This window comes from Rhinolophus hipposideros (assembly GCF_964194185.1).
Source record: "Rhinolophus hipposideros genome assembly, chromosome: 1".
Taxonomy (NCBI): Eukaryota; Metazoa; Chordata; class Mammalia; order Chiroptera; family Rhinolophidae; genus Rhinolophus; species Rhinolophus hipposideros.
Genome location: NC_138047.1, coordinates 97,702,401 through 97,725,423, shown reverse-complemented (window position 1 = coordinate 97,725,423; position 23,023 = coordinate 97,702,401). Strand labels below are relative to the sequence as shown.

At 36.7% G+C, this 23,023-nt stretch overlaps 1 protein-coding gene across 9 annotated transcripts in view; it reads right to left on the bottom strand.

The window, feature by feature from the left end:
* The window catches only part of KCNIP4 (potassium voltage-gated channel interacting protein 4), a 1,007,764-nt gene that overhangs the window by 119,723 nt on the left and 865,018 nt on the right, over positions 1–23,023 (bottom strand). For 2 of the 9 annotated variants that reach the window (XM_081048279.1, XM_081048278.1), the window contains exon 2: positions 1,123–1,224. The exons of 5 other annotated variants lie outside the window; for them this stretch is intronic. In XM_081048279.1, coding sequence (XP_080904405.1) covers positions 1,123–1,224 — 102 coding nt within the window. Of the gene's footprint in view, positions 1–1,118; positions 1,225–23,023 lie in introns of all 9 variants that reach the window. 2 more of the 9 variants (XM_081048284.1, XM_081048277.1) reach the window with 1 other exon arrangement.

Below are 23,023 nucleotides of genomic sequence, written 5' to 3'. Positions count from 1 at the left end.
TGATTGAAAAAAAAAATGTATTAAAGAATGTTTGCGAATATAGAACATTTGTAAATATTCATTATAAATTATATATAGCATCTTTAAAAAAATATAGTTTCCCTTTAGATATTCTTTATTTTCTACTCCATAAGAATGCCACAGAATTGGAGAGAAAGAAAAAATGATCATTAGTCTTATGTGTCAACTTGGCCAGGCTATAGCATCCACTTATTTAATCAAACACTAATCTCAGGGTTACTGTCAAGCTATTTTGTAGACAGGAATAACCTCTACAATCAGTTGGCTTTCAGTAAAGGAGATTACCCTGGATAATGTATGTGGACTTCACCTAATCAGTTGAAAAGACTTAGACAAAACCTGAGTTTTCCTGGAGAGAAGGAATTTTGTCTTAAGATGGAAGCATCAAATCCTGCGTTGGTTTCTAGCCTGTCAGCCTGCCCTATGAATTTTGAACATGCCAACTTCTACAGTTGTGTTGTCCAATTCCTTAAAATAAATGTTTGTATATGTATGCTTGTGTTTGTATGTATATGTGCATGCATGCATATGTGTATTGCATAGGCATATGCACATGTACATGTATATATGTATGTATTAGTTCTGATTTTCTAGAAAACCCTGATTGACACACATCAAAGTGAGCGAGCAAAGAAAAAAAAATCATATTTGTATAAATGTTTTCTACTTTATAGTAGTTATTTGAACCTAATGATGTTTCTGAAGTTTGGCAGTATCTAAATTACAACACTAAATGCATGTTTGTGAGTCCAGAAATGTACGAGGTAATACACTTTAAAGGGTACAGCTGCTCTGCTAAAAAGTTAGGCAAGGGGAACCCAAGCATTATATGAGTTTAGTCCTTACCCCTCAGACCAAGGAAAAATTTTCACATGTTTTGAAGCCTGAGCTGCTATCCATCTCCCACTGGGAAGCATCTCATCATTGCACAGAAGTTCCCCTGGGGATTTAGGGAAACAGGAGTTCAGCAGTAGAGTTGGTTTTACAGACTATAATGCATTGATTTTTTTCAGAAGCAGAGAACTGCAATGCATGCACACCTAACAAACAAAACTAAGGACCAATTTGGGGTTGGGAGAGAAAAAAACCAAACAAACTTGCTTTGAACAGCAGGAGACGTCGTTTTGGCAGCTGAGCAGGGCAAGAGCTTCAGGAGGCGCTCTTTGATGCTGCGCTTGGTGCTGTTCTGTGCGTAGAGGAAACCTAGAAGATACGCGATGGGTTCCGTTAAAGCCGTCTTTGGAGAGCAACTGGCTGCGCAGTTTTAGCACAGGGAACCTGGCAGGCAGAATCTGGAGGCAGCCACCCGCTCAGGCTATCACAGGCAGTAGGTGGGACCCCAGAGGGGGGAAATACATCCTTTTATTCCCCCTCTGTTTTTCTCATGTTTTAGGTTTTCTTTTGAAACCTTTTCCTTATGTTGCATTAAATATAATGACTAGCAAGTGAAAACAGAATCATGCAAGTATACAGAGGGTGCCAAAAAATGTACACACATTTTAAGAAAGGAAAAAAAACTGTATTAAAATTATAATACTCAATATATAACGATAACAAAAGATGCATATATTATATTGACACCCCCGATACCTTTTGAGTAGCAAAAGTAAAATTCGGTGTTCTTTTTTTTTTTTTTTTTTGGCTTTAGATCACTGAAAGAATTAACTGAATTGAAATTTCAATATTCAAACCAGTATGAAAGGGCCCACATGACAAATTTAGGTTCTCATTGCTCCTCATCTTTGATTACTGAGCAGATAGAATCTATGTATAAATCATTCACACCACAATCACCTGTTAGTACTTTTGCCTTCCCTGAAAAGGAAAAAGTAGATGTCCTTGATAAGCTGCTTCATTAGCACAATCTGACATGCCCAGCCATGTGACAGTTCTTCACATTTTTCAGGTGTCTACGTTAATGGACGGAATTATTCAAGCAGAGTCATGCCAAAAGAAGCAAGGCGTGCTTGTAAAATGTTACCCTAGGAATAGATGGAGCAGGATCTGTGACTGCAGATCGTTGGGGGAGGACTCAAGGAAAAACACTAGTGACCCAGTGGACAAACTTGCAAACACTTGAAACAACTGTTGGTGTCAGCCCCCACAGCTGTCCAACTCAGCATCAGCTTACCCACTCTGAGTACCTAGAAGCCTGAATTTGCACGTTGATAGATACAGTGCCTCCCCAAATCAGTTTGGAAGGTTTTGAATATAAAGGAACAGCAAAAGAACCAATTTAAATCAAGGTTAGACTATCTTTATAATATGAGATTGGCGAATGTATCACTTAGTACTTTTTTTACTTTATAATTCTGATCTCATGATTATAAAAAGTCCTGACAACAAAAGTACTGATTGATTTACCTTTGGGGGCTGTTCTACCCACATCAGTGTCCATTGGCTAAAAAAACTGATAGATTGCTTGTGTGGGGAGTGACAGTAAACTAGTAAATATATAAATCAAATCAGATCATTTCTCTACTTAAAGGCCGTGCAAAAGCTCCATTTGTCCTTTGAAAAAACTCACACTTCCTACGGTGGACCCCAATCCATGCATTATCTGGCCCTGATGCATTCTGACAGCATTTTCTACCATCCTTCCTATTGCTGCTAATGGACCATCAACCATTGGCCAGCCTACATTTCTTGCCTTTGTTGGAACTCACAAAACAGGCCCCTCCCCTGCTCTTGACACTTATTTGGTATGAAATGTTTTGTTCACTTGATATCTCAAGTGCTGGTTGAGGGTCTGGCACATGGGAGATCAATAAATGTTTGACAAAAGACCTGATTTCATTTCCTAGATTAGTATCTAAGCAAGCTACTAAACTTGTAAACTAAAATAAATCTGATTTACATAAAACAGACTCCTTTAGTGGGCTTCTTCCTACTACTACATTTCTAAAGGGGCACATCCATCTAAGTGCTGTTTCCTTTGTTAACTTGTTAGGACTGGTGTTTTGCTTTAGCTCCCCAAGCAGGGTGTCTGCTTCTTCCCTTCAAGCCACTGCAAACCCCCATGCCACAGTGTGAGACATCTGGTGGACCCTTCACCAATCATCAACTTGTCCATGCCCATGCATGCCTTGAAAACTCAATTCAAACACACTTGCTCTTGCCCTGTGGTGTCTGCAACCATCCGGAGGGAAGAGGGACCTCTCCTTCCTCTGCTCTGTCTTCCCTGTTGTTCCTGCATCACATCCTATTGTAGAGTGAGACCTGATTCTGACAAGGCATTAGACAGAGAAGGTTCTATTAGCCATCTGCAGAAGGGGAGAGCCTTTAGTTTTACCTCTAACCCAGCTCCTTTTCTTCAGATTTGATTTCTCAACATCTAAACAAATTATCATCATCCCTGAGACTGACATATGACAGACACTCAAGAGATATTTACCAGTTGTTTCATTTCCTCCTTTTGTCTTAAATTTGAATATCTGCCAAGCTCACTGTCTCTATCTGCTTGCTGGACCCTCAAGCCTAGGTGTGGGGGAGGAGCTTCCTGCTTCCCAAGTCCTCACCAGTATTAAGGTCACACTCCCTGCCAGTGACCCCAATTTGGTAACTAATGATGTTCCTCCCTGGAGCATCTTTAGAACTCCTCTTGAGACTGCAAAGTAGACAGGATGCTCTTTTTAATCAGGAGTTACAAGTCCCAGATTTTAGTCCCTGTTTTACTACTTCAAGCTGAGTGACCTTGGACAGATTATTAAACTTCTTTGGGTTCCTGTTTTTTCTTAGTAAAGCAAAAGGACTTATAGTAAAGGACCTTTGTTGTCAAAACACAGTTTAAAGGCCCATTTTAGGAACATAGTATTTAAATATAAATTGTATATGGCCACTACCTTGTTTATATAGTGTTTTCTCTTCAGCGAGACCTTTAGTTCCTGGAAGGCAGGATGTAGACATTATCAATTTTCTCTCTCTTTCTTTGTCTCTCTCCTATCAGATCATTATACTTTCTGTTTTTGTTTTGCCTTAAAGTGTAATAGTTAAGTGTTCAAGCACACTGTAGTCAAACAGCCTGGATTCAGATCCCAGCACTATATGACCGTGGGAAAATTTATTTAATCTCTCTTGAATTTGTTTGCTCACCAATAAAATGGATTAGTAATAGCTACCTCATAAATTGCTAGAATCTAATGAGATAATATATAAAGCATTTAGAAGAGCTCATAATGCACTCTTAGTATATGTTAGGTATTAATTTGTTTTAGTTCTTTGAATATATCATATTTCCTCTTACCTCAGGTCCTTTCCACCTGCTATTATCTCTGTTGAAAGTGTTGTTTTACCTCATAGTTCATCCTTGGGATTGCAGTTCAATAATCACTTTCTGAGGAAAACCTTACATGACAGACCAAACTAGATTATGAATGGCTCTATTATATGTGTTTATAGCTTCCTATATTTCTCCTTCATAGCATTATCACAAATATAATTAAAACAATTGATGATACAATTATGTATTTGACATATGTCTTCTCTACTGCAATGTAAGATTGAAGATTTCTACTCCAAACTTTAGAGAATAAATGTAACTGGATGTGCTATCCCATATGAACGACCATATAACTGGATAAGCTATATGAGGAAACTGTTTTCAAGCACTGAACAACAAGCGATGTAGAACTGTGGTACTTGAGAGAAAAGAAACTCAAGAGATGAATTCTAAAAATGCCCTTGCTCTCTCTACCTAGGGGCGTGTTTCTTCCATAGTTCAGAAAGGTGGAGCTCATGCACACTGAGCTGAGGTGTCACTGATCAGAATTCTAGGCCCTCAACGTGACTGGAATTTGCAAGAGAGGGTGCTAGAGAAGAGAGAACTGGCATGTGTGTCAGAGAGGAGGATCTGTGTGAGGATAAAATGTAGGTCATTGTGATGGCTAATTCTGTGGCCACTTGACTGGACTAAGGCCAAGATAGCTGGTAACACATTATTTTTGGATATGTCTCTGAGGGTGTTTCTAGAAGAGATTAGCAATTGAATTTGTAGACTGAGAAAAGAATATCACCTTCAACAAATGTTGGTGGCCATTATCAAATAAGTTGAGGGCTTGAACAGAAGAGAAATGCAGAGAAAGGGAGATTTGTTCTCTGCCTGAGCTGGAACAGCCATCTTCTCCAGCCTTCTAACATTGGCTCTCCTGGTTCTCAGGCCTTCCAGTTTGAACTGGAAATGTACCACCAGCTTCCTTGCAGATGACATATTGAGGGATGTCTCAGCTCTGTAATTATGTCAGCCAGTCTCTCATGATATCTATCTATCTATCTATCTATCTATCTATCTATCTATCTATCTATCTATCTATCAATCATCATCATCTATCACCTATCATCTATCATTTATCTATCTCCTATTGGTTCTGTTTCACTGGGGAACCCTGACTAATACAGTCATTGACCAGGGGCTGGGTGATGTATACTCAGGTTCAGACTCAATCCATAATATTTAGGAGGCATAAGCTGCTGCAAGGCTGAGAACTAAATGGAGATAGATCATGCAGTGCTGAGAGATGGTGTTGTTCTGGCCCTGGTCGGAAGAAGGAGAAGGAGAAGGAGAAGGAGAAGGAGAAGGAGAAGGAGAAGGAGAAGGAGAAGGAGAAGGAGAAGGAGAAGGAGAAGGAGAAGGAGAAGAAGAAAAGAAAGAGGAGGAGGAGGAGGAGCACAGGAGGAGGAGAAGAAATAAATGAAAAAAGAAACTGCACTGAGCACACCTGACATTTACTGGAGAACTCAGAAAGACTATACTGGAGGTGCCAAAAAAAAAAAAAATGTATACAAGTGCACAGTTTGGTCAACGTTGCTCAAGTAGTAGTTTGCCATAATCAGAAGTGTCTGGACCCGGATAGTAACCACTTTGAGCACCTCTTATAATTTCAGAAGTCAAACGTGACTTGTATTCATCTTTTGTTATCAGTATATGAGTATATTGAGTATTACAATTTTAATAGTTTTTTCTTTCCCTTTCTTAAAATGTGTACCATTTTTTCTTCTTTTTTGGGCACCCTCTGTAGTTTTGTAGTAAGGGTCATTTCCTAGAGTAAAAACCACACCCTATAACTAAGTATAAGACTTCAATTGACTATCCAAACAAATAATACAACTAAAGTTGACAAGACCAAAAGGAAGTCTTAGAAACAATGGGATATCTTCCATAATAATACTCAATATATTAAGTATTGAGAACAATACATTAAGAGAAGATAACATAATCCAAACTCCCTATAATGTATTTTGACAATGTTCATCATGCTATCAAAAATTAGCAGACATGGGAAAGAGCATACAAATGTGACTCATAATCAAGATTTTTTAAAAAAAACAGTCAATAGAAATAGAGCCTAGAATGACTCAGATATCAGAAATAGGAGACAATGACTTTAAAGAAAAAGATGGCCATAACAAATAGGTGAAAATTTTTAGTAATGAAAATTAAATTACAGAAAGAAACCAAATGTAAATTCTAGAAACAAAAAATAAATTATCTTAAAAAAACAACAAAAAAATCCTTCTTTAGATAGGGTTAATGGCAGACTGGGGACTAACTGAAGAAAGAGTCATGACCTTGAATAGAGATAAAAAGAGATAAACCATCCCATCTGAGGAACAGAGAGGAAAAAGCATCGAAAATAAACATATACTTAATGATTTGTGAGACAATATTAAGTAGTTTAACACGAATATAATCAGAGAACCAGATAAGATGGGAGAAAGAAACTTGAAAAATTATTGCCAAAAATATTCCAAATTTGTTTACAAACATCAATGTACAGATTGTAGAAACAACTTGTTGAAATACAATCAGTACTAATACAGGATGAATCACATATAGTCAAACTGCAGGGAAAAAAATGAGAAAAATCTTTAAAGAAAAACAAACCAAACCAAGAATTAAAAAAAAATAAAAAAAGCGACCATGTAACTGGATAAACTATATGAGGAAACTCTTTTTGAGCATAAAAGGACATATTACTTATAGAAGTACAATAATGGAGACTTTCCGCCCAGAATTCTATATGTAGTGAAAATAGTTTTTTGAGAATGAAGGTGAAATAAAGATATTTTTAGACAAACTAAAACTGAGAGAAATTGTAGCTACTAGTCCTGCATTACAATAAATACTAAAGGAATTTCTTCAGGCTAAAAAGGAAATGACATGATATGGAAACTTAGATGTATAGGTAGAAACAAAGAGTACTGGAAATTAAAAATATGTGAATAAACATAAAATATTATCTTGATATCCTCTCATTTCCTTTGTTTAAAAGAAAAAAATGTATATGGGGTTTATTACATTTGTAGATATAAAAGTTCAGACAATAATAGTGTAAAGAATGGGGGAGGGTAAATCGAATTTTACTCTTGTACATTTTTATCCAAAGTGGTACAATATTAACTTTAACTAATCTGAGTAAACCAAGAAGACATATTACAATATTACAATCTCTAGATGTTAGGGAAGCAAGTAAAGTAATAAAAAGTGCAATCAAAAATCCAATTGAGGAATTAAAATGGAATACTGACAATATTTACTTAACTTAAAAGAAGTCAGAGACAGAGGAATAGAGAAGAGAAGAGAATACATAATGAGTCAGTGGAATTATACTCAACAATATCCTGAAATCAGAAACCAAAGCTTTCTTATTCACTACTCTATCTCCATTACCTTGCACAGTGCCTAATATATAAAAAGTGTTCAATCAATGTCTACTGAATACTTGAAATCAGACCATAGGATGGTCTCCAAATGTGCAGATTAGCTGCATGTCTGTAAGATGCATTTAGAATCTGCATGGTTTTCTTCCTCACAGTAGTCCCCTCCCCACACTCTGTGGACAGCTCTGTGTGAAGGCACTCAGCTAAGGATGACACTCGCCAGCCAATAACGCTGAAAGAAAATTGATGGTAAAGCTAGGTCACCCAGCAAAGTGCCTTAGTATGGAGGGCGTTTCCCCCATAGAGACCAAGCATTCTTTTTGAAAGCTTAATTACCTTACATCACATTATTATTTTATGTATTCATTTATTCAAAAAAAATTTATCATCATGCATATATTACAAACATTATAAATAATGTTTGTGGTAGAACTGTGGATACACAGTAGTCATATAAAAAAAATCCCTGCTCTCCAGAGTCTAACCATCTTCATTGATGTTATGTAACACCTAGTCCACTGCATGATTGATTTGTTTCTTTTATTAAACTTAATGTTTAATGTTTATTAAACCTCAGTTTCTTTTATTAAACCTTAATTGTCTGAGGAGAGGATTCTGTTTATTTATTAATTAATTTATTTTTTAAAAAAAACACCATTTAGAACTAATCAGAGACAGTTTTGGGGACGCAGAGAAAAAACCGAGAGTGGTTAGATGGGTGTGTGGGAGGGGGTTCGGGATAAGGGGAAAGGTGAAGGGATTTGGAAGCAGCTGGTAACCACAAGATGGCCTCAGGGTTTTTTTGAAAATTAATTTGGGGAAGGTACTCTATAATGTTGTAAAGATTTTGTTGGGTATCCGATGGACATGCGTCCTATTTGGGAGACCACCTCAGGGATACTGTGGATACCTGATCATGGCATTGTACACCAGAAGCTAAACATTAATGAATGCCAACTATAATTTGATATATATAATGTGATGGTTCAGTGTGAGGTCGGAGGGATAGTGGATGGGGGGTGGGGGGTTCACACTATGAGGGATATAAATGATGAACGTCTAAGTATTACCTTGTTTTGTACACCTGAAACTAATAAACAAATAATTAAAAAAAAAAAAAAACACCATTTATTGAGTGGTACAATGTGTTAGGCACTGTCCCAGGTGCTGGCAACCAGACAAAAATTTCTGCTTTAATTGATCTTACATTACAGTTGGGGTAAAAAAAAAATGAATAAGAAATATATAGTTTGTCAGATAGAAAGAAGTGATGAAGTCTACAGACTCCTGTTGGTGGACGGGTTAAGAAGACTTGTAATTTTAAATATGGTGGTCAGGGAAGGTGTCACTGGAGTTATATTTGAGCAAAATTAGCTAATAACATGAGAAAGTTTCTTGCCCTATTGTGATTATTAGCAACTAGTACAACGTATTACATATACTGCCACTAACATATTTTGTGGAGTAATAAATCTGACTCATTTATTAAGTTACTCAGCTAATATTTATTGGCACTTACAATGGACAGAGTCATGCCTTTAAGTACCTACGTAAACCACTCAGTTTAATGAAATATTCACAAATTTATTGCCTTAGAAATCGAAATTAAATCTTGCTTATCTCTGCATGTAGATGTTACCAATCTACTAGTATACCAGTACTTGAAAAAGCATGAAATAAATACAAAGAAAGAATAAGAAGTACATGTGCAAATGAGGAGGCCACTTTAAATTGTGATATACCTGAGTGAAAATGCATTCATTTTTACCAATGGGAAATGTTGACATTACAAAGCCTGACATTACTAAAAAGAGAGCAGCCATCATCGTCTTGGTGGTTCTATATTTCTGACCCTCCACATCTTAATAATGCTTTATGTGAGTAGTCATTTTTCACTGACTGCTTTTCCTGTTACACACACACACAAAATTCCATTACATATCAATGTCAGGTTTTAGTGGTGAGCAATGGGCCGTGAATTAGGAATTCAAGAAGTAATGATGATGGCAATAGAAGTGGTAATTTCACCATAATGAGAATTGTGCTTATCTTCCTTGTGTTTGTACCGTAGCTGAAAGCAAAAAGGAATGTTTTCCCTGGATTTGCACGGGTATAAAGGCTCCTACTCCATAATTCACAGTCCTGTTAAGCTTCCATCTTGTGCTTTTGAATTATGGACAATGTTTTTCTTCCTAGTAAGTAAGTCTAGTAAGCCTGTGGATGTCTGGTGGAGGACAATGGCTAACCAGGTTTCCACAGATGTGGCGTCTTCCCACGAATCAATAACTATGGTAATATCACTGGGAGTATCAATGGCACTGTGATCACGTCTGTGTCTCCTTTGAATTAGTGACAAGTTGATTCATGAGCAGAGACTTGATGCTGGGCTAGGAAGTAAGTTCATTCTACACAAGTTGCAAATGTTAACTTTTTTGATCGCCTGTCTATTTTTTAAATGATCATACATCTCATGAACACGCAAACACACAGAGTTCATTTTGTAATTTCAAATTTACTCCTGAAGACACAGGGCCCCAGATAATTTGGAGTTCATACTCTGGCGATAATTCTCTCTAAGGATTGCTGCTGTTATTGGACCCTGCAGCCAGTCCCAAGTTAAAATTGTTCACCTTTAAAAAGGGTAGCAGCAGGGTTAGTGACTGAAAACGAGGGGAAAAACATTTACATTTAATTTTGTAACTGTGAGTTTTGAAGGCAGAAAACTGACCTTCCTAATTGACCTGTTTTGTTTTGCCTGATTATAAAATTACGTTTTTAATTTAGCATTTAATTAAGAAGGAGGGAGCCAGAAGGTACTTGAATTTGCTGGAAATAATCTACAGAATCTAAATGCAAAAAGAGTAAATTTAACTCTACTTAGAGTTGCTACTTGAAGATACCTGTTTCTCATAAAATGAATGCTAGTCTCTGCCAGCAGCCACTCAGTCTCCTATGTGTCTCTCTACCTGTCTGTCTTCTGCAGCTCTGTGCCTCACTCCTTCTTTTGTCACTTCTACGTCTCTCTGGCTCCCTCTCTGTCTCCATCTTTGTGTTTCTCTGGGTCCATGTCTCTCTCTGTCTTTGTCCTTCTATGTCTCTGTTTATATCTCTCCTTTATTGCTCTCTGCTTTCTGGCTTCCTCTCTGCCTCTGACTCAATCAAGGCAGGGTCCTGTTTGATCTTTACTTTTGTGGTGATTGCATGCCTCATGAAGCAGAGAGAGCTTTATTCAGCTGAGAACAGGACAATTATTGTACACTATTGCTAGGCAAATATTGTAAACAGCTAGATGATCAAAGCTACAGTGCTTTCCAGATCAGTACTAAGTGCTATATGGCTGTCCACATAACTGTCCTGCTCTATTGGCAGATCTAGCCCGAGAACAGTAGCAGAAAACAACGGCATAATAAAGGCATCGGGGTTTTTTTTTTTTTTTTGGAATCCTTTGAGATTCAACTTTGAAGCTCAATTTTCCTTTGTTCTCCTGAAAAAAAAAAAAAGTGCCCAGACTGCTTATATGGGAGTATCTTTTGTGTGGGAGTTGGGAAATTATCTGGAGTTCCCTGTAAGTATGGTGACAAGACCTCCTGGTTTACCCAAGACAGTGCCAGATTTTGATAGCTGTCCTAACATCCTAGCTGTTGGTACCCTTTTTTGTGTTCCAAAATGTTCTGGTTTAGATGGCAAATTATATACGGTCATCTATATTAACAACCAGAATGGTCTGTTTTCACAGAATAGTGCAGTCATTTACTAAATGGCCGCGTCATTCCAATATAAATAGTGTAAATTATACAACTTCATTTTTAAAATGGTACTTTAAAAATAGCTAATATTAGTAGGAAACATACAATAGGAAGCTGAAATATAAGTATTTGCATACAGTGCAATGCTGTTGTAATATTATTGTGATATCTTTCAGCTTTAAAGAAAAAGAAGGGCATTCTGTCATATGAGACAACATGGATGAACCTTGAGGACATTAGGCTAAGTGACATAAGCCAGTCATAGAAGGATAAATACTGCCTGATTCCATTTATATGAGGTACCCAAAATAATCAAATTCAAACAAGCAGAGGTTAGAATGGTGGTCGCCAGGGGTTGGGGGACTGGGAAATGGGGAGATGATGTTGAATGGGTATAAAGTTTCAGCTACATTGCATGAGTAAGTTCTAGAGATAGCTGCCTAACATAACGCTCCTCCTTAACAATACTGAATTGTGCACTTAAAATTATGTTAAGGGGACATATCTCATATGAAGTATTCTTACATAAAGAAATGTAAGTAATTGGGGCACATTAATTCTAACATTTGTAGTGGAAAGACTTGCAGCTTTGGAGTCAGAAAAAAAAAAAAAACTACCTTGAATCTAAGCTCTGCCACTTTTTGTAGGTGAGATTTTGGAAAAGTGACTTTACCTCACTGAGCCTCTTTGATCTCACCTGTATCATGGGGATATTAATAATGCCAGCCTTGCTTTGTCCCGGGATGTTTAGGAGGTTCAAAAAAGATTACATATATGCTTCTCCTGACTAGATAATGTTCTCTTCCCCTACGCAGAGGATGCTGGGAGAAATGTGTTTAAGGCTTAGCACCCAAAGCAAAAAGGAACATTTCAAAAGTGACAGCAGTACTTTTTCTGATACAGCAGCAATTAAAGCGTCCCCCACACCCAAATCTCTATCTTGAGTATTGCCTCTTTAATAGTAATTTTATTATAAACATGAATTAAATCTAAATCTTACTGTACTATTTCTTTTCTTTAAGCTAACACAAAAAACATTATATATAATATACATATGTATATGTATATATATATGTATATATATATCTTGATATAAATACTTATTAGGTGTGTCTCGTTGTGTAACCTTCAGCTATATGGGTATATATATATATATATATATATATATATATATATATATAGATAAATAGATAGATATGGATATATATATATATATATATCCATATATATAGATATAGATAGATATCCATATAGATATTTATATATATATTAAGTATTTTAATTTTAAGCAATGTAACTTCAAATTTTCCTTTGGTATAAGTCAATCACGTATTTAAAATCAGAAAGCATTTGAGTGAAGTTGATTCTTGTAATAAGAAGAAACCACAAATATAATTTATGAACTGAGTTTTCATAAAATTTGGGATCATAAAGTTCATTTTCTTGTCAGAGTGTTTCTTATTAGGTCATGAATCTTTTTGCCCCTCCACCACCCTGTACACATTAATTTTCATATAGTTTAGGCTACCCTGTTCATTTTATGATTGGCCGCTTACATGACTACTGCCCTTTAATTATAAGCTTGAAACAACAACAACAACTCATTTCCTTTTGTTCATTGTATTCGGCTTCTTTTATAAAATCCTATCGAGTCCCATAGTTCATTACAAGAATACTGGATTTTATTTAGAGTAAAATAGGGAGAAAAAGAAGGATTTTTGAGAATAGGAGCAATGTGATCCAGCGTAGGTCGTAGTCAAGAAAATTTCATTGTGCATTGGCAAAAACAAACCCAGCCACTTGCTCGTGAAACTCACAATCTAATGGGGAAGGTAAATATGGACAAAGGATTAAACAACAACACAAGAACGTCTTTTAAATTTTACTTGAACATGATCTTACCCTAAGGACAGATGTAGATAATGCCCCAAATGCAGTGCTGTAACGGTGACAAGAAGAACTTTCTATGTACCAAGTACCTTACAACATTGTATCATTTAACCTTAACAAGAGCTCCATGTGGCTGACGATGTCATAACAGACAAGTGACAGGCGAGGAAATTAAGGGTAGAGAGATAATTGCAGCTTATAAGTGGCAGTATCAAGATATGAGCACCTGTGACATTCTGACTTCTCTACACTATAATCACTCTAGCAAATAACTGGATTACTTGGTTTTCAGGTGGGTTTAATTGTGTGACCTTCAGCTACAAGGTATTTGTTTCACTTTGTGGAGTGGTTTTATTTGCTCCCCCCCCCCAATTAATCTTCTTAAATCAGCATATCTGGAATATGGCACTGAAAACTTGGTGACCTGCATTTCTTTGCAAGAAAGGCTACCTTTTATTCCAGTTTATTCCATCAAATTCATGGTGGTATTAAAAAATAATACAGTTGGATAAAAACTGCACTAGGATATCCATCTAAAAAATGTGGGTAATAATACATGATACTAATCTCAAGGAAGTTAGGAGATGAATGAAGTAATAGTTTCAGCAGAATCCTTCAAATGAAAGAAAAAAATAATACATAATCCATTATAACTTCCAATATTAAAACTACTTTTTTACCCTTTTGGGTCACTGTATTGAGTTTTCATTTTTAAACGATGTATTTCTCCTGTAAATTGATTTTTTCATTAGTTTAACCAATAAATATTTAAATATTTATTGAGCATATATAAGGCAGACCCTGTGCCAGGCACTTGGAATGAAAATCAAATAAGATATGCAGAGAAACTCAAACGCTTATAGTTTTGTGAATACCATTTAGCTGGCCCTGGGTGCTTATTAGAATCACCAGGGTGGCTTTAAAAATTAGCCATGCCTGGTCACTCCAGACCAACTGAATCAAGTAACTCAAATGTGAAACCAAATTTGAGAAACATTGTTCTATTCTGGGCCAATCTCATGCCAGATAGATTTTCTGAAGAACTGTAGTTTATAGTTTTGATATTGTAAACTGATATCTTGTTCCTAAACAATGTACTGGATTGAACAGTGTCTCTCAAAAATTCATGTTCACAACGAACTTTAGAATGTGACCTTATTTAGAAACAGAGTCTTCACAGATGTAATTAGTTAAATTCAGATGAGATTATACTGGGTTAGGGTGGGCCCTAAACTGAGTGACTTGTGTCCTTGTGAGAGGACAGACACACACACACACACACACACACACAGAAGAAGGCCGTGTGAAGATGGAGGCAGAGATTGCAGTTACACAGCTACAAGCCAAGAAATGGCAACGGTTGCCAGCCCCGGCCAGAGACCAGGAGAAAGGCATGAAGCAGATTCTTCCTCAGAGTCTCCTGAAAGAACCAACCATGCTGCCCCTTAATTTCAGCATCGGTCTCCTCAATTATGAGATAGTAAATTTCTGTTGTTTTTAGTTATCTGGTTTGTGATCATTTATTACAGAAGCCCTAGGAATGTAATATAGACATCAATGAACACATTTTCAATAACATCAGAAAAAAATCAAATTAAACCGTGGCCACATTTATCCTCTACTTTACATAGAAAATGCTTCATATACAGAGTCGCTCAAAATCTCAGACGTGGTGCTATACTTATGATACCTTAATGGTGCTAGTAATTTTGGCAAATTGCTACCCAGCAGGTTCATCTTAGGTAAATTAATCACTACACTGCAGCTGAGAGGACTTCTAGTGGTGTGGAGTGGCCGTGTTCTATATTCTGTAGTTAGTTAGATAAATCTCCGATGAGTATAAGCATTTACAAAGAACTAAGCTAGAAGTAAAGATCGTTCCATCTTTCTTTCAAATTAATTAATTCATTAATCAGATATTTATTGAATACCAGATGATTTTCCAAATCACTGAGACTAACAGCCAAATTCCCTACAATGACCTACGCAGTGGGCACAGTCCTTGCCCCAAAACTCATCTGTCTCAGTTGTACCCTGTTTTACTCTTCATTCCATCCTTGTCACCTCTGTGCCTGAAATGTCTTATCTCAACTATCATCAAGGTCACTCCCTCCCCTCCTTTAGGTCTTTACTCCAATCTCAACACTCATCTAACCACGCCCTAGTCCTTTTTTCCTGCTTTATTTTACCCCAAAGACTGGCTTATGTTATGAGCTGAAGTGTGCTGCCCACAAATCCACACGGTGAAGCCCTAACCCCCAGGACCTCCGAATGGGACTGTGTTTGGATATGGGGCCTTTAAAGAGGTGATTAAGTTAAGATGAAGCCTCTAGAGTGGGCTTTAAGCCTATCTGACTGGAGAATTATAGGAAGAGGAAGAGACACCAGGGCTGCACGAGTACAAAGGAAAGGCCACAGGAGGAAACGATGAGAGGGCGGCCATCTGCAAGGCAGGGAGAGAGGCCTCAGGAGAAACGAAGCCTGACAACACCTTGTCCTTGGACTTCCCCCCTCCAGAACTGTGAGAAAATAAATTTCTGTTGTTTAAGCCACCCAGTCTTTTGTTACAATATCCCTGACAATCAAATATAGCTAACTATAAAATTCATTGTCCAACTTGGAACACCACTGAGGAGAAAAGGGGCACTATTAGTGATGACCAGGACAAGCAACATATCCCATGACTTCCCAGGGATCTCAGGCCCTTTGGTAGCCCTTTGCATTGTCCTGTCACTATTAATGTGCAATGTACTTTATTTAGTTATATGTTTATTGCCTGCTTGTCTCCACGAGATAGTAAATGCCTTGAGGCAAAGTATTTCTGTGTTTTTACTGCATTATACCCAGTGCCCGAGTGTCTGGCACATAGTAGCTTCTCAATAAAAATATGTTGAATAAATAAATGTAAACTGTGGAGAGTGGTTGATGGTCTTTGTTCTTTATATAAAGATGTCAGTGTTCACTGACCTTCATATGAAAAACAGCTATTTCAATGTAACTACCAATTATTTTGCACATGCTACATGCTAGGCAGGGTACCAGGCATTTTATGTATATCATCCGTTCTTACAACAACTTTGCACACTGGATATGACCACAATTTCATACTCAAAGATACCTAAATATCTCCGAAGTTTTAGGTTATTTCTATTTCCCTCAGCACGTAGCTAAAAGATTAAGTATCTCTTGATGCAGAAAAGACGTTTGCATATTCTCAGCAGTGAGAAAAGGACATAAATGCAGATTTATAACTCATTAAGTCCACTGAAATGACTAAAAGTACTAGTACAATATTGCATTTTTTGAGGTACAGACGGTATCCAAAAATTATATCAATGTGAGTTCAGAATAAGTCATATTCAGTTAAACAGGGTAGGTGGAACAATCCCTAATGCTTTAATCCTAAATTCTCTATCAGCACTACAGAAAAATCAAGGACCACAAATCAATGTTCCTAAATGGATACGAGTAGCTCTTCCTCTTAATTTGATTTTTAGTAGTTAATGCTTTGGCTTGACACACAATGTGAAATATTGTCCTTGAAAACAGGTAACTATGTCTGCTGCTCAGCATTTTTATTTATTAGAGACTGAGCCAGGAAAATTCAATGTTAATATTTATCACAGCAGCTGCGGGGCTATGTCCTGAAGAAGAAAATTAATTTCATGCCAATTTTGTAGACATTATCTGACACCTTTTTGTAAGTAACTTGTGTCTTGACCACATCAAAATGTTGCCTAAGAGAATTCTTCTGAGTGACATAAAGTGAAGTCACACTTTACAGGCAAATTTGAAATGGTGTCTTATAAATAAGAAAGTTTCACACTGTGTGCAAATGTGAAACTAACGCAATGCTCAAATTTTCTTTTGCATTACATTTTGTCAAGAATTTCATAATTTCAAAGCAGGCAGACTGACTAAACAGTGAGCTGTTTAGGGTATTGCATTAATACAATATCCTTTAAAGCTCTGAACCCTGGCCATCCTTGTCAGAATTATGGAAATATCCAATTAAAACCTTAAATTACTTGATATCATCAAGAACGTGTTCTTTAGATAAAACACAATCTCTTTAAAATTCACATTACCAGGCTTCATCGAAAACACAGTGGAACTAAAATTTTAATCCTGAAAATCCTAGCATCACTAAATTCAGTTCTATAATTGTCTGTTGATGATTTAGACTCATTAAATGCTCCTTGATGCTTTTCCCAGGGATCTTTGGGTTTTATTGGAGAGAAGGTGAACTTTTGAGAGAATAGTGAAATAATTTAGAAAACATCACTTAACTCCAGAGGCTAATTCTGTGCCTACCTCTAGCATTCAGAACTCCTTATGCTTTATTGGATCTGTCAGATTGTCTGGCTCTCCCAGATCTCCATGAAATGGAATAGAGGGCTGCTTAGGAAACCAAAGCCATATTTCAGAAATCTGCTATGACTAAACATTGTAAAAGGCACATTATAAATACAGGCATATCTGGGAGATACCGACTTTTGGGTTCTAGACCACCACAATAAAGTGAGTCATAATCTTTCTGCAGGTGGTAGGTCCTGCCTTCCATTTATAAAAATCATGTCTGTGAAGTGCAATAAAGTAAAGCACAATAAAACGAGGTATGCCTGTAGTATACTATGTGTGCTCCATAAGAATCATTTATCAAGGAAGACACTGAACTCAGGAACATTTTAGCTTGCCTAAGATCAGAAGTCTAAAAACTAATGAAATGTGTCTGTGAACCTGGTCTATCTGAATACTACGACCATGCATACACTATTCATGTTTCATTCATCTCTGTCTCCCCACCATCATGCATAATACCTGGCATTGACTGTTCAATAAATATTTGTTAAGTGAATGAATTGATGTTGGTTGAATTCCAAAGCAGAAAGACAGGCTCCTTTTTCTTTAAATGAATGAACCATGCCCTTTTCAAGGTTTCCAGAAACAATTAGCATTTCATTGGGACCATCTGAAATGCAGGACCCAAGCAAACCTATCTGTCCGTTGAAAACAAGGGCCTTCAGAAAACTGAGCCTTGAAAACTTGTAGAGCCAGCCCTTCCTTGATGTCCCTCAGTGTTACACCGATGGTTAATGGGAGCTGGGAAGGCAGAGGAAAGTGGTGGTCCTAGGGAACCCAGCATTATCACTAAACTTGAACAGTTTGAGAAAGTAGTGCTGATAAAACATATTCAAATCATGAAAAGGAACAGACCAGAGTTAGGAAACGTTGATAAGATACCCTTACAGAGCAAAAGCAATATTATGCTCTCAGGCTAAAATTCCATGGGAAGTTTGTAAAATGGCTTCCTGGGTAAGGAAAATTATGGATCCCATTTTATTCTCCGGATGAGTCAAGTCATTAAATTCAACATGACCTCAGGATCGCGTGTGCATAGAGTCCAACAGGACAATTTGTCTGATACATATTTTTATAGTCAAGATAAATCTGAAGTTCATGTGGATTTGGGGGTTGGGTGGTGGGGAAGGGAGGCATTGAACTGAATAACTTTGAGCTTCATGTTAATGACAATAAGTAACAAATGCTGAGTTTTCTGAGCATTTTACAAAGCAGTATCCAATTTGATCATCAAAACAGTCCTATGGGATAAACATGTTTGGTAGTATAGTCTATGTTCTATAAATGAGAACATTTATGAAGCTTAGAAAATGTATAGCTCAACTGCTGTCTAGCTGGGACTGTATTTTGTTACTTAAAACGTGATACTCAAACCATCAACCTCATCTGGGAGCTTGTTAGAAATGCAGAATCTTTAGACTTGCTCTTGAGCTACTGAATCAGAATGTGTAGTTTGATTAGATCCTTGAGTGATTTGTATGCACATGAAATTGTCAAAAGCATCGTATAGATAATGCTGTATTATTCATATAGAATACCTCTGCTTAGGGAATCTTTTCTCAGTTCCTTATGTATGAAGGTAAGTAGAGGGCACTATTTTAAGAATAAGCTGCCAATTTATGAATGTTCTCAAAATGTAATCAGATTTAAATGTAAATGGCACCAGTGATATCAACATAGTATAAGCTAAGATTATAGACTCCGAATCCTGTGTGGATTCCATTTACTGTGTGGCTTTGGTAAGACTCCTTAACTATTTAAGCTTCAGTTCCTCATCTGGAAATGAAAATAATAAGGATATAAACCTCATGAGGTTGTCCTGAAGGTCAAATGAAATGAACACTCAGAGCTGGCCCATGGTGAGTATGCAGTAATGCTCATTATTTTAAGGATATTCAACAGAGACCACTCTGTCTATTTTACCAAGAAAGAAAAAGGAAGACTTTTAAAGAGGTTCTGTTGGTTCTTCGTTAAGTCAATCTTTGAACGCTATCCCAGAGACTCATTTCACATTAACTCTGAGCTATGGAATTTTTCCAAGTGGCAGAAAGTCATTGTGAGCTTCCAGTAAATCATCCCAGAATGAACCCTTGACACATTTTCTAGACTTTTCATCTCAGAAATTACTCATTGTGGTCCACACTCAGATTCTCAGAGGCCAAAGTTTTTAGGACATGCAAGTCTGGCCCTCCTAGGGTTTGATAAACTTTTAAGTTATTCTTAAAATTAGTAGCACCACTGAGAAGAAGCTCGGGTGACTTCTTTTCTCTAGGGGTCTGGAGATTAGAAGATGGAGGAGGGTCCTGTGTGCTGGGTTACAGGAAGCCAGAGGAAGCTTTAGGAATTGAGTTCCAAGAAAAGAAGCTGATGACAGCAGGGTTAGCTGAAAACAAGCAACCATGGGGTCATCGATTCAGTTCCCTAGCCCCATCCTGCTGGTGCATTGGGGTATGTTAGAGAAAGGAAATGAGAATAAATTAACTGGCTATTTTTGTTTGTTTGTTTGTTTTTGGTATAGTGCAGAGGCACTATGAAGACCTGATCTGATTCTGAATAAGACAGGGAACCGGAAAAATGCTTTATTAAAATGTGCTTCATAGAGATGAGTTATTATTCGTTAATATTGTGTTCTTGTTTCTCATATAAGAAGAATTTCCTAGCCTTAATATGTGTGGTGTGCAATTTAAAATTAGATGTAATAAACCACTAGGGTTAAAGTGCGTAAGGCTAATCTCAGTACGCTGCAGAATCATTATTCTTTATAGTGCTAGCACATCCTTAAAAGACAAGTTGAGAGTAAGAATGAGAAAACACTGCAAACTGTCAATAGCGTACAATGAACTTAACGCAAAATGAAATTTAAGTTGAGTATCTTAGTTCTTCTTGATTCCCTACTGAATAACAATCTTGTATCTTTCTATTGATCTTTATTTTGCACAGTTATTTGATTCAACACTTTCAAGTTTTCACTGATTTCTATAGGGCAAATATTAACAGAGGTGATGAGAGCCATGGCGTGGAAGCAAATCTGGACTCCCTCTGCCAGGGTCCCTCATTCCACCACGGCTCAGTGCCTTCCTCTTAATGTACGACCCATGCTTTAATTATCAAAAAAATTTTTTTTCTTCATCATGGGTTTTAAAGATGTAAATAAAAAATTCTAGGCAACAGACTTTTTCTAAGTTTCCAAAGATAAAATTTCTATTTTCAAATGGAAAATACTTACTTCTTAAAAATGAAGTAAAATTGAATTGATCATTCAATATGATTTCATATTTTAAAGAGCTGAGAGTCAACTTCAAATTATTATAAATTAGTTGACACATATTTTCACCTATCTGCTCTTTTACTTGCTAGTTTTTCCTTAGCTAATCTTGCGATATCTGTTTCTTTTTAAAAATCTTCCAAAATATATTTCTATCTTTAACCTCATTGAGATGTTTTTGTAATTTGTCTTTAGGTTGTTTACCTTTTACTGATAAATTGCTTGTTCTATTATATCACAGCGTATGTTTTTTAATCCTTTCATTGCTTTATTTGGGTCTATTTCTTTTGTCTAATTTCTCATCATTTTTCAGCATATTTCTTTGCATTGTTAAAGTTTTACCTCATTCTTTTATTTCCTTTCCAGTTTTATAGCTTATGTATCATTGATATTTATCATTTTCACCTTGTATTTACTCTTCTTGTCAAGACCTGGCTTTTAGTCGCTTAAACTGCTCTCATTTCATTTTAGTTTAGGCTTATTTGTAGTTTTAACTAATTTTCATCACTTTTAAAATATTTCAAGCTAATTTTATTTTGTTTGGTTGAATGTTTTTAAATTTACTTTTAACCCTTAATTTGTAATAGTAGGCAGAGAGAGTGATCATGAAAGTGGATTCTGAGAGTAGAGCCTATGATCTAAACAGGGGAGCCTGTGATGGCACAAGACTCCCTCCCCTTCTTTTGTTTGTCTTTCTTTCCAAAATAAAAGCACCACGCAAGCAGTAGCCCATGTCTGTTTTGCTCTTGTTGTATCTTCATTGTTTGGCTCATAGGAGGCAATTAATAAAATGTATGAAGGGTAATAAAGATGATGGAGGACTACTAAGAATTGTGTGAGTCTGTTAACAATTCATTTATTAGCACTACATGTCAGACATTCTCCGGAGGACTTTCCATGCATTAATTCACTTACTCTTCACAACAGTGTTATGAGGAAGGCATTACCATTACCTGCACCTATACACTGAGACCTGGAGAGAGATAAAGGGATCTGCTGGGCTTACTCATTGAGTGGTAGAGCCAGGAGTTGAACCCGGGTCATCTATCACTGGGTTCAGGGTCCTTAAGAATCACTTGCCCATTGTCTGCCATATTATGTAACATAATAACTGGTCAATAGGAAGCAAGTACTGTGGGGAAGACATGTTTTTAAATAGCCCTTTATGCAATTACTACCAAAGACACACCAAAGGTATGTGGACTCTCATAAATCAACATAGGCTAGCAAATGAAGAAAAGTCTAGTAAATTCATGACTGGTTATACCGTCAGTTGACTGAGCTTATTTTTTCAAGCAGACTGTTATCAACCCCTCCCTGCTCTGACGCAGTCCTTGCCGTAACGCTCCAGTAGATTATCAATTTTAAATCAAACACAGCAGATGGTGCCTATCTCTCCTGGATGGGCACCTCTCAGTTTGTCAAAGACTTATAAAAGCGGTATTTTAAAGCATTGCATTTACTCACTGAAATGATTTCCTTCTCGGTTAGAATTCTATCATTCTATAGCTCTGCGAGTAAAAAGTGAATAGACAACTGAGTGAATAGAGAACAACTAAATATGAAACTCTCTACATTTCTGTGTGTGACATGTTACTCTTCTCTAGTAGAGTAACTCTCTGCTCCCATAGTCAAGCAGTTCACACCGAGTTGGGATTCAAGAATCAAGAGAAAGTTTTTATGTATGCTTTGTAAAATAGGGCATTATTGATTTAATAACCCTGGTTTAAACTATACATGATTTGAAACTTTAGCAAAGTCTTACAGGTGTCAAAGCCTTCACATTGGAACTACATGTCAATTATGCACTGATAATCCAGAAGCCCTCTAGGATTTTGCCAAGAAAATAATTAAACAACACTGTCATTTCCATATTGTTTTTTTAAGGTTAAGTGCTTAAATATAGCAGAGAAATACTTTTAGATTTGTTACTTAATACAAAACTTACTTAGCTAATGCTTATCATTGAAATAACTTGTCTAGTTTTCTAGCACTCTTGATTGGAGTGCTAACAAAATGCTTAATTAACAAAAAGCTTAATTAAGCCTTAGCTTTTTTCCCCCTACATCCTGATTAGACAATG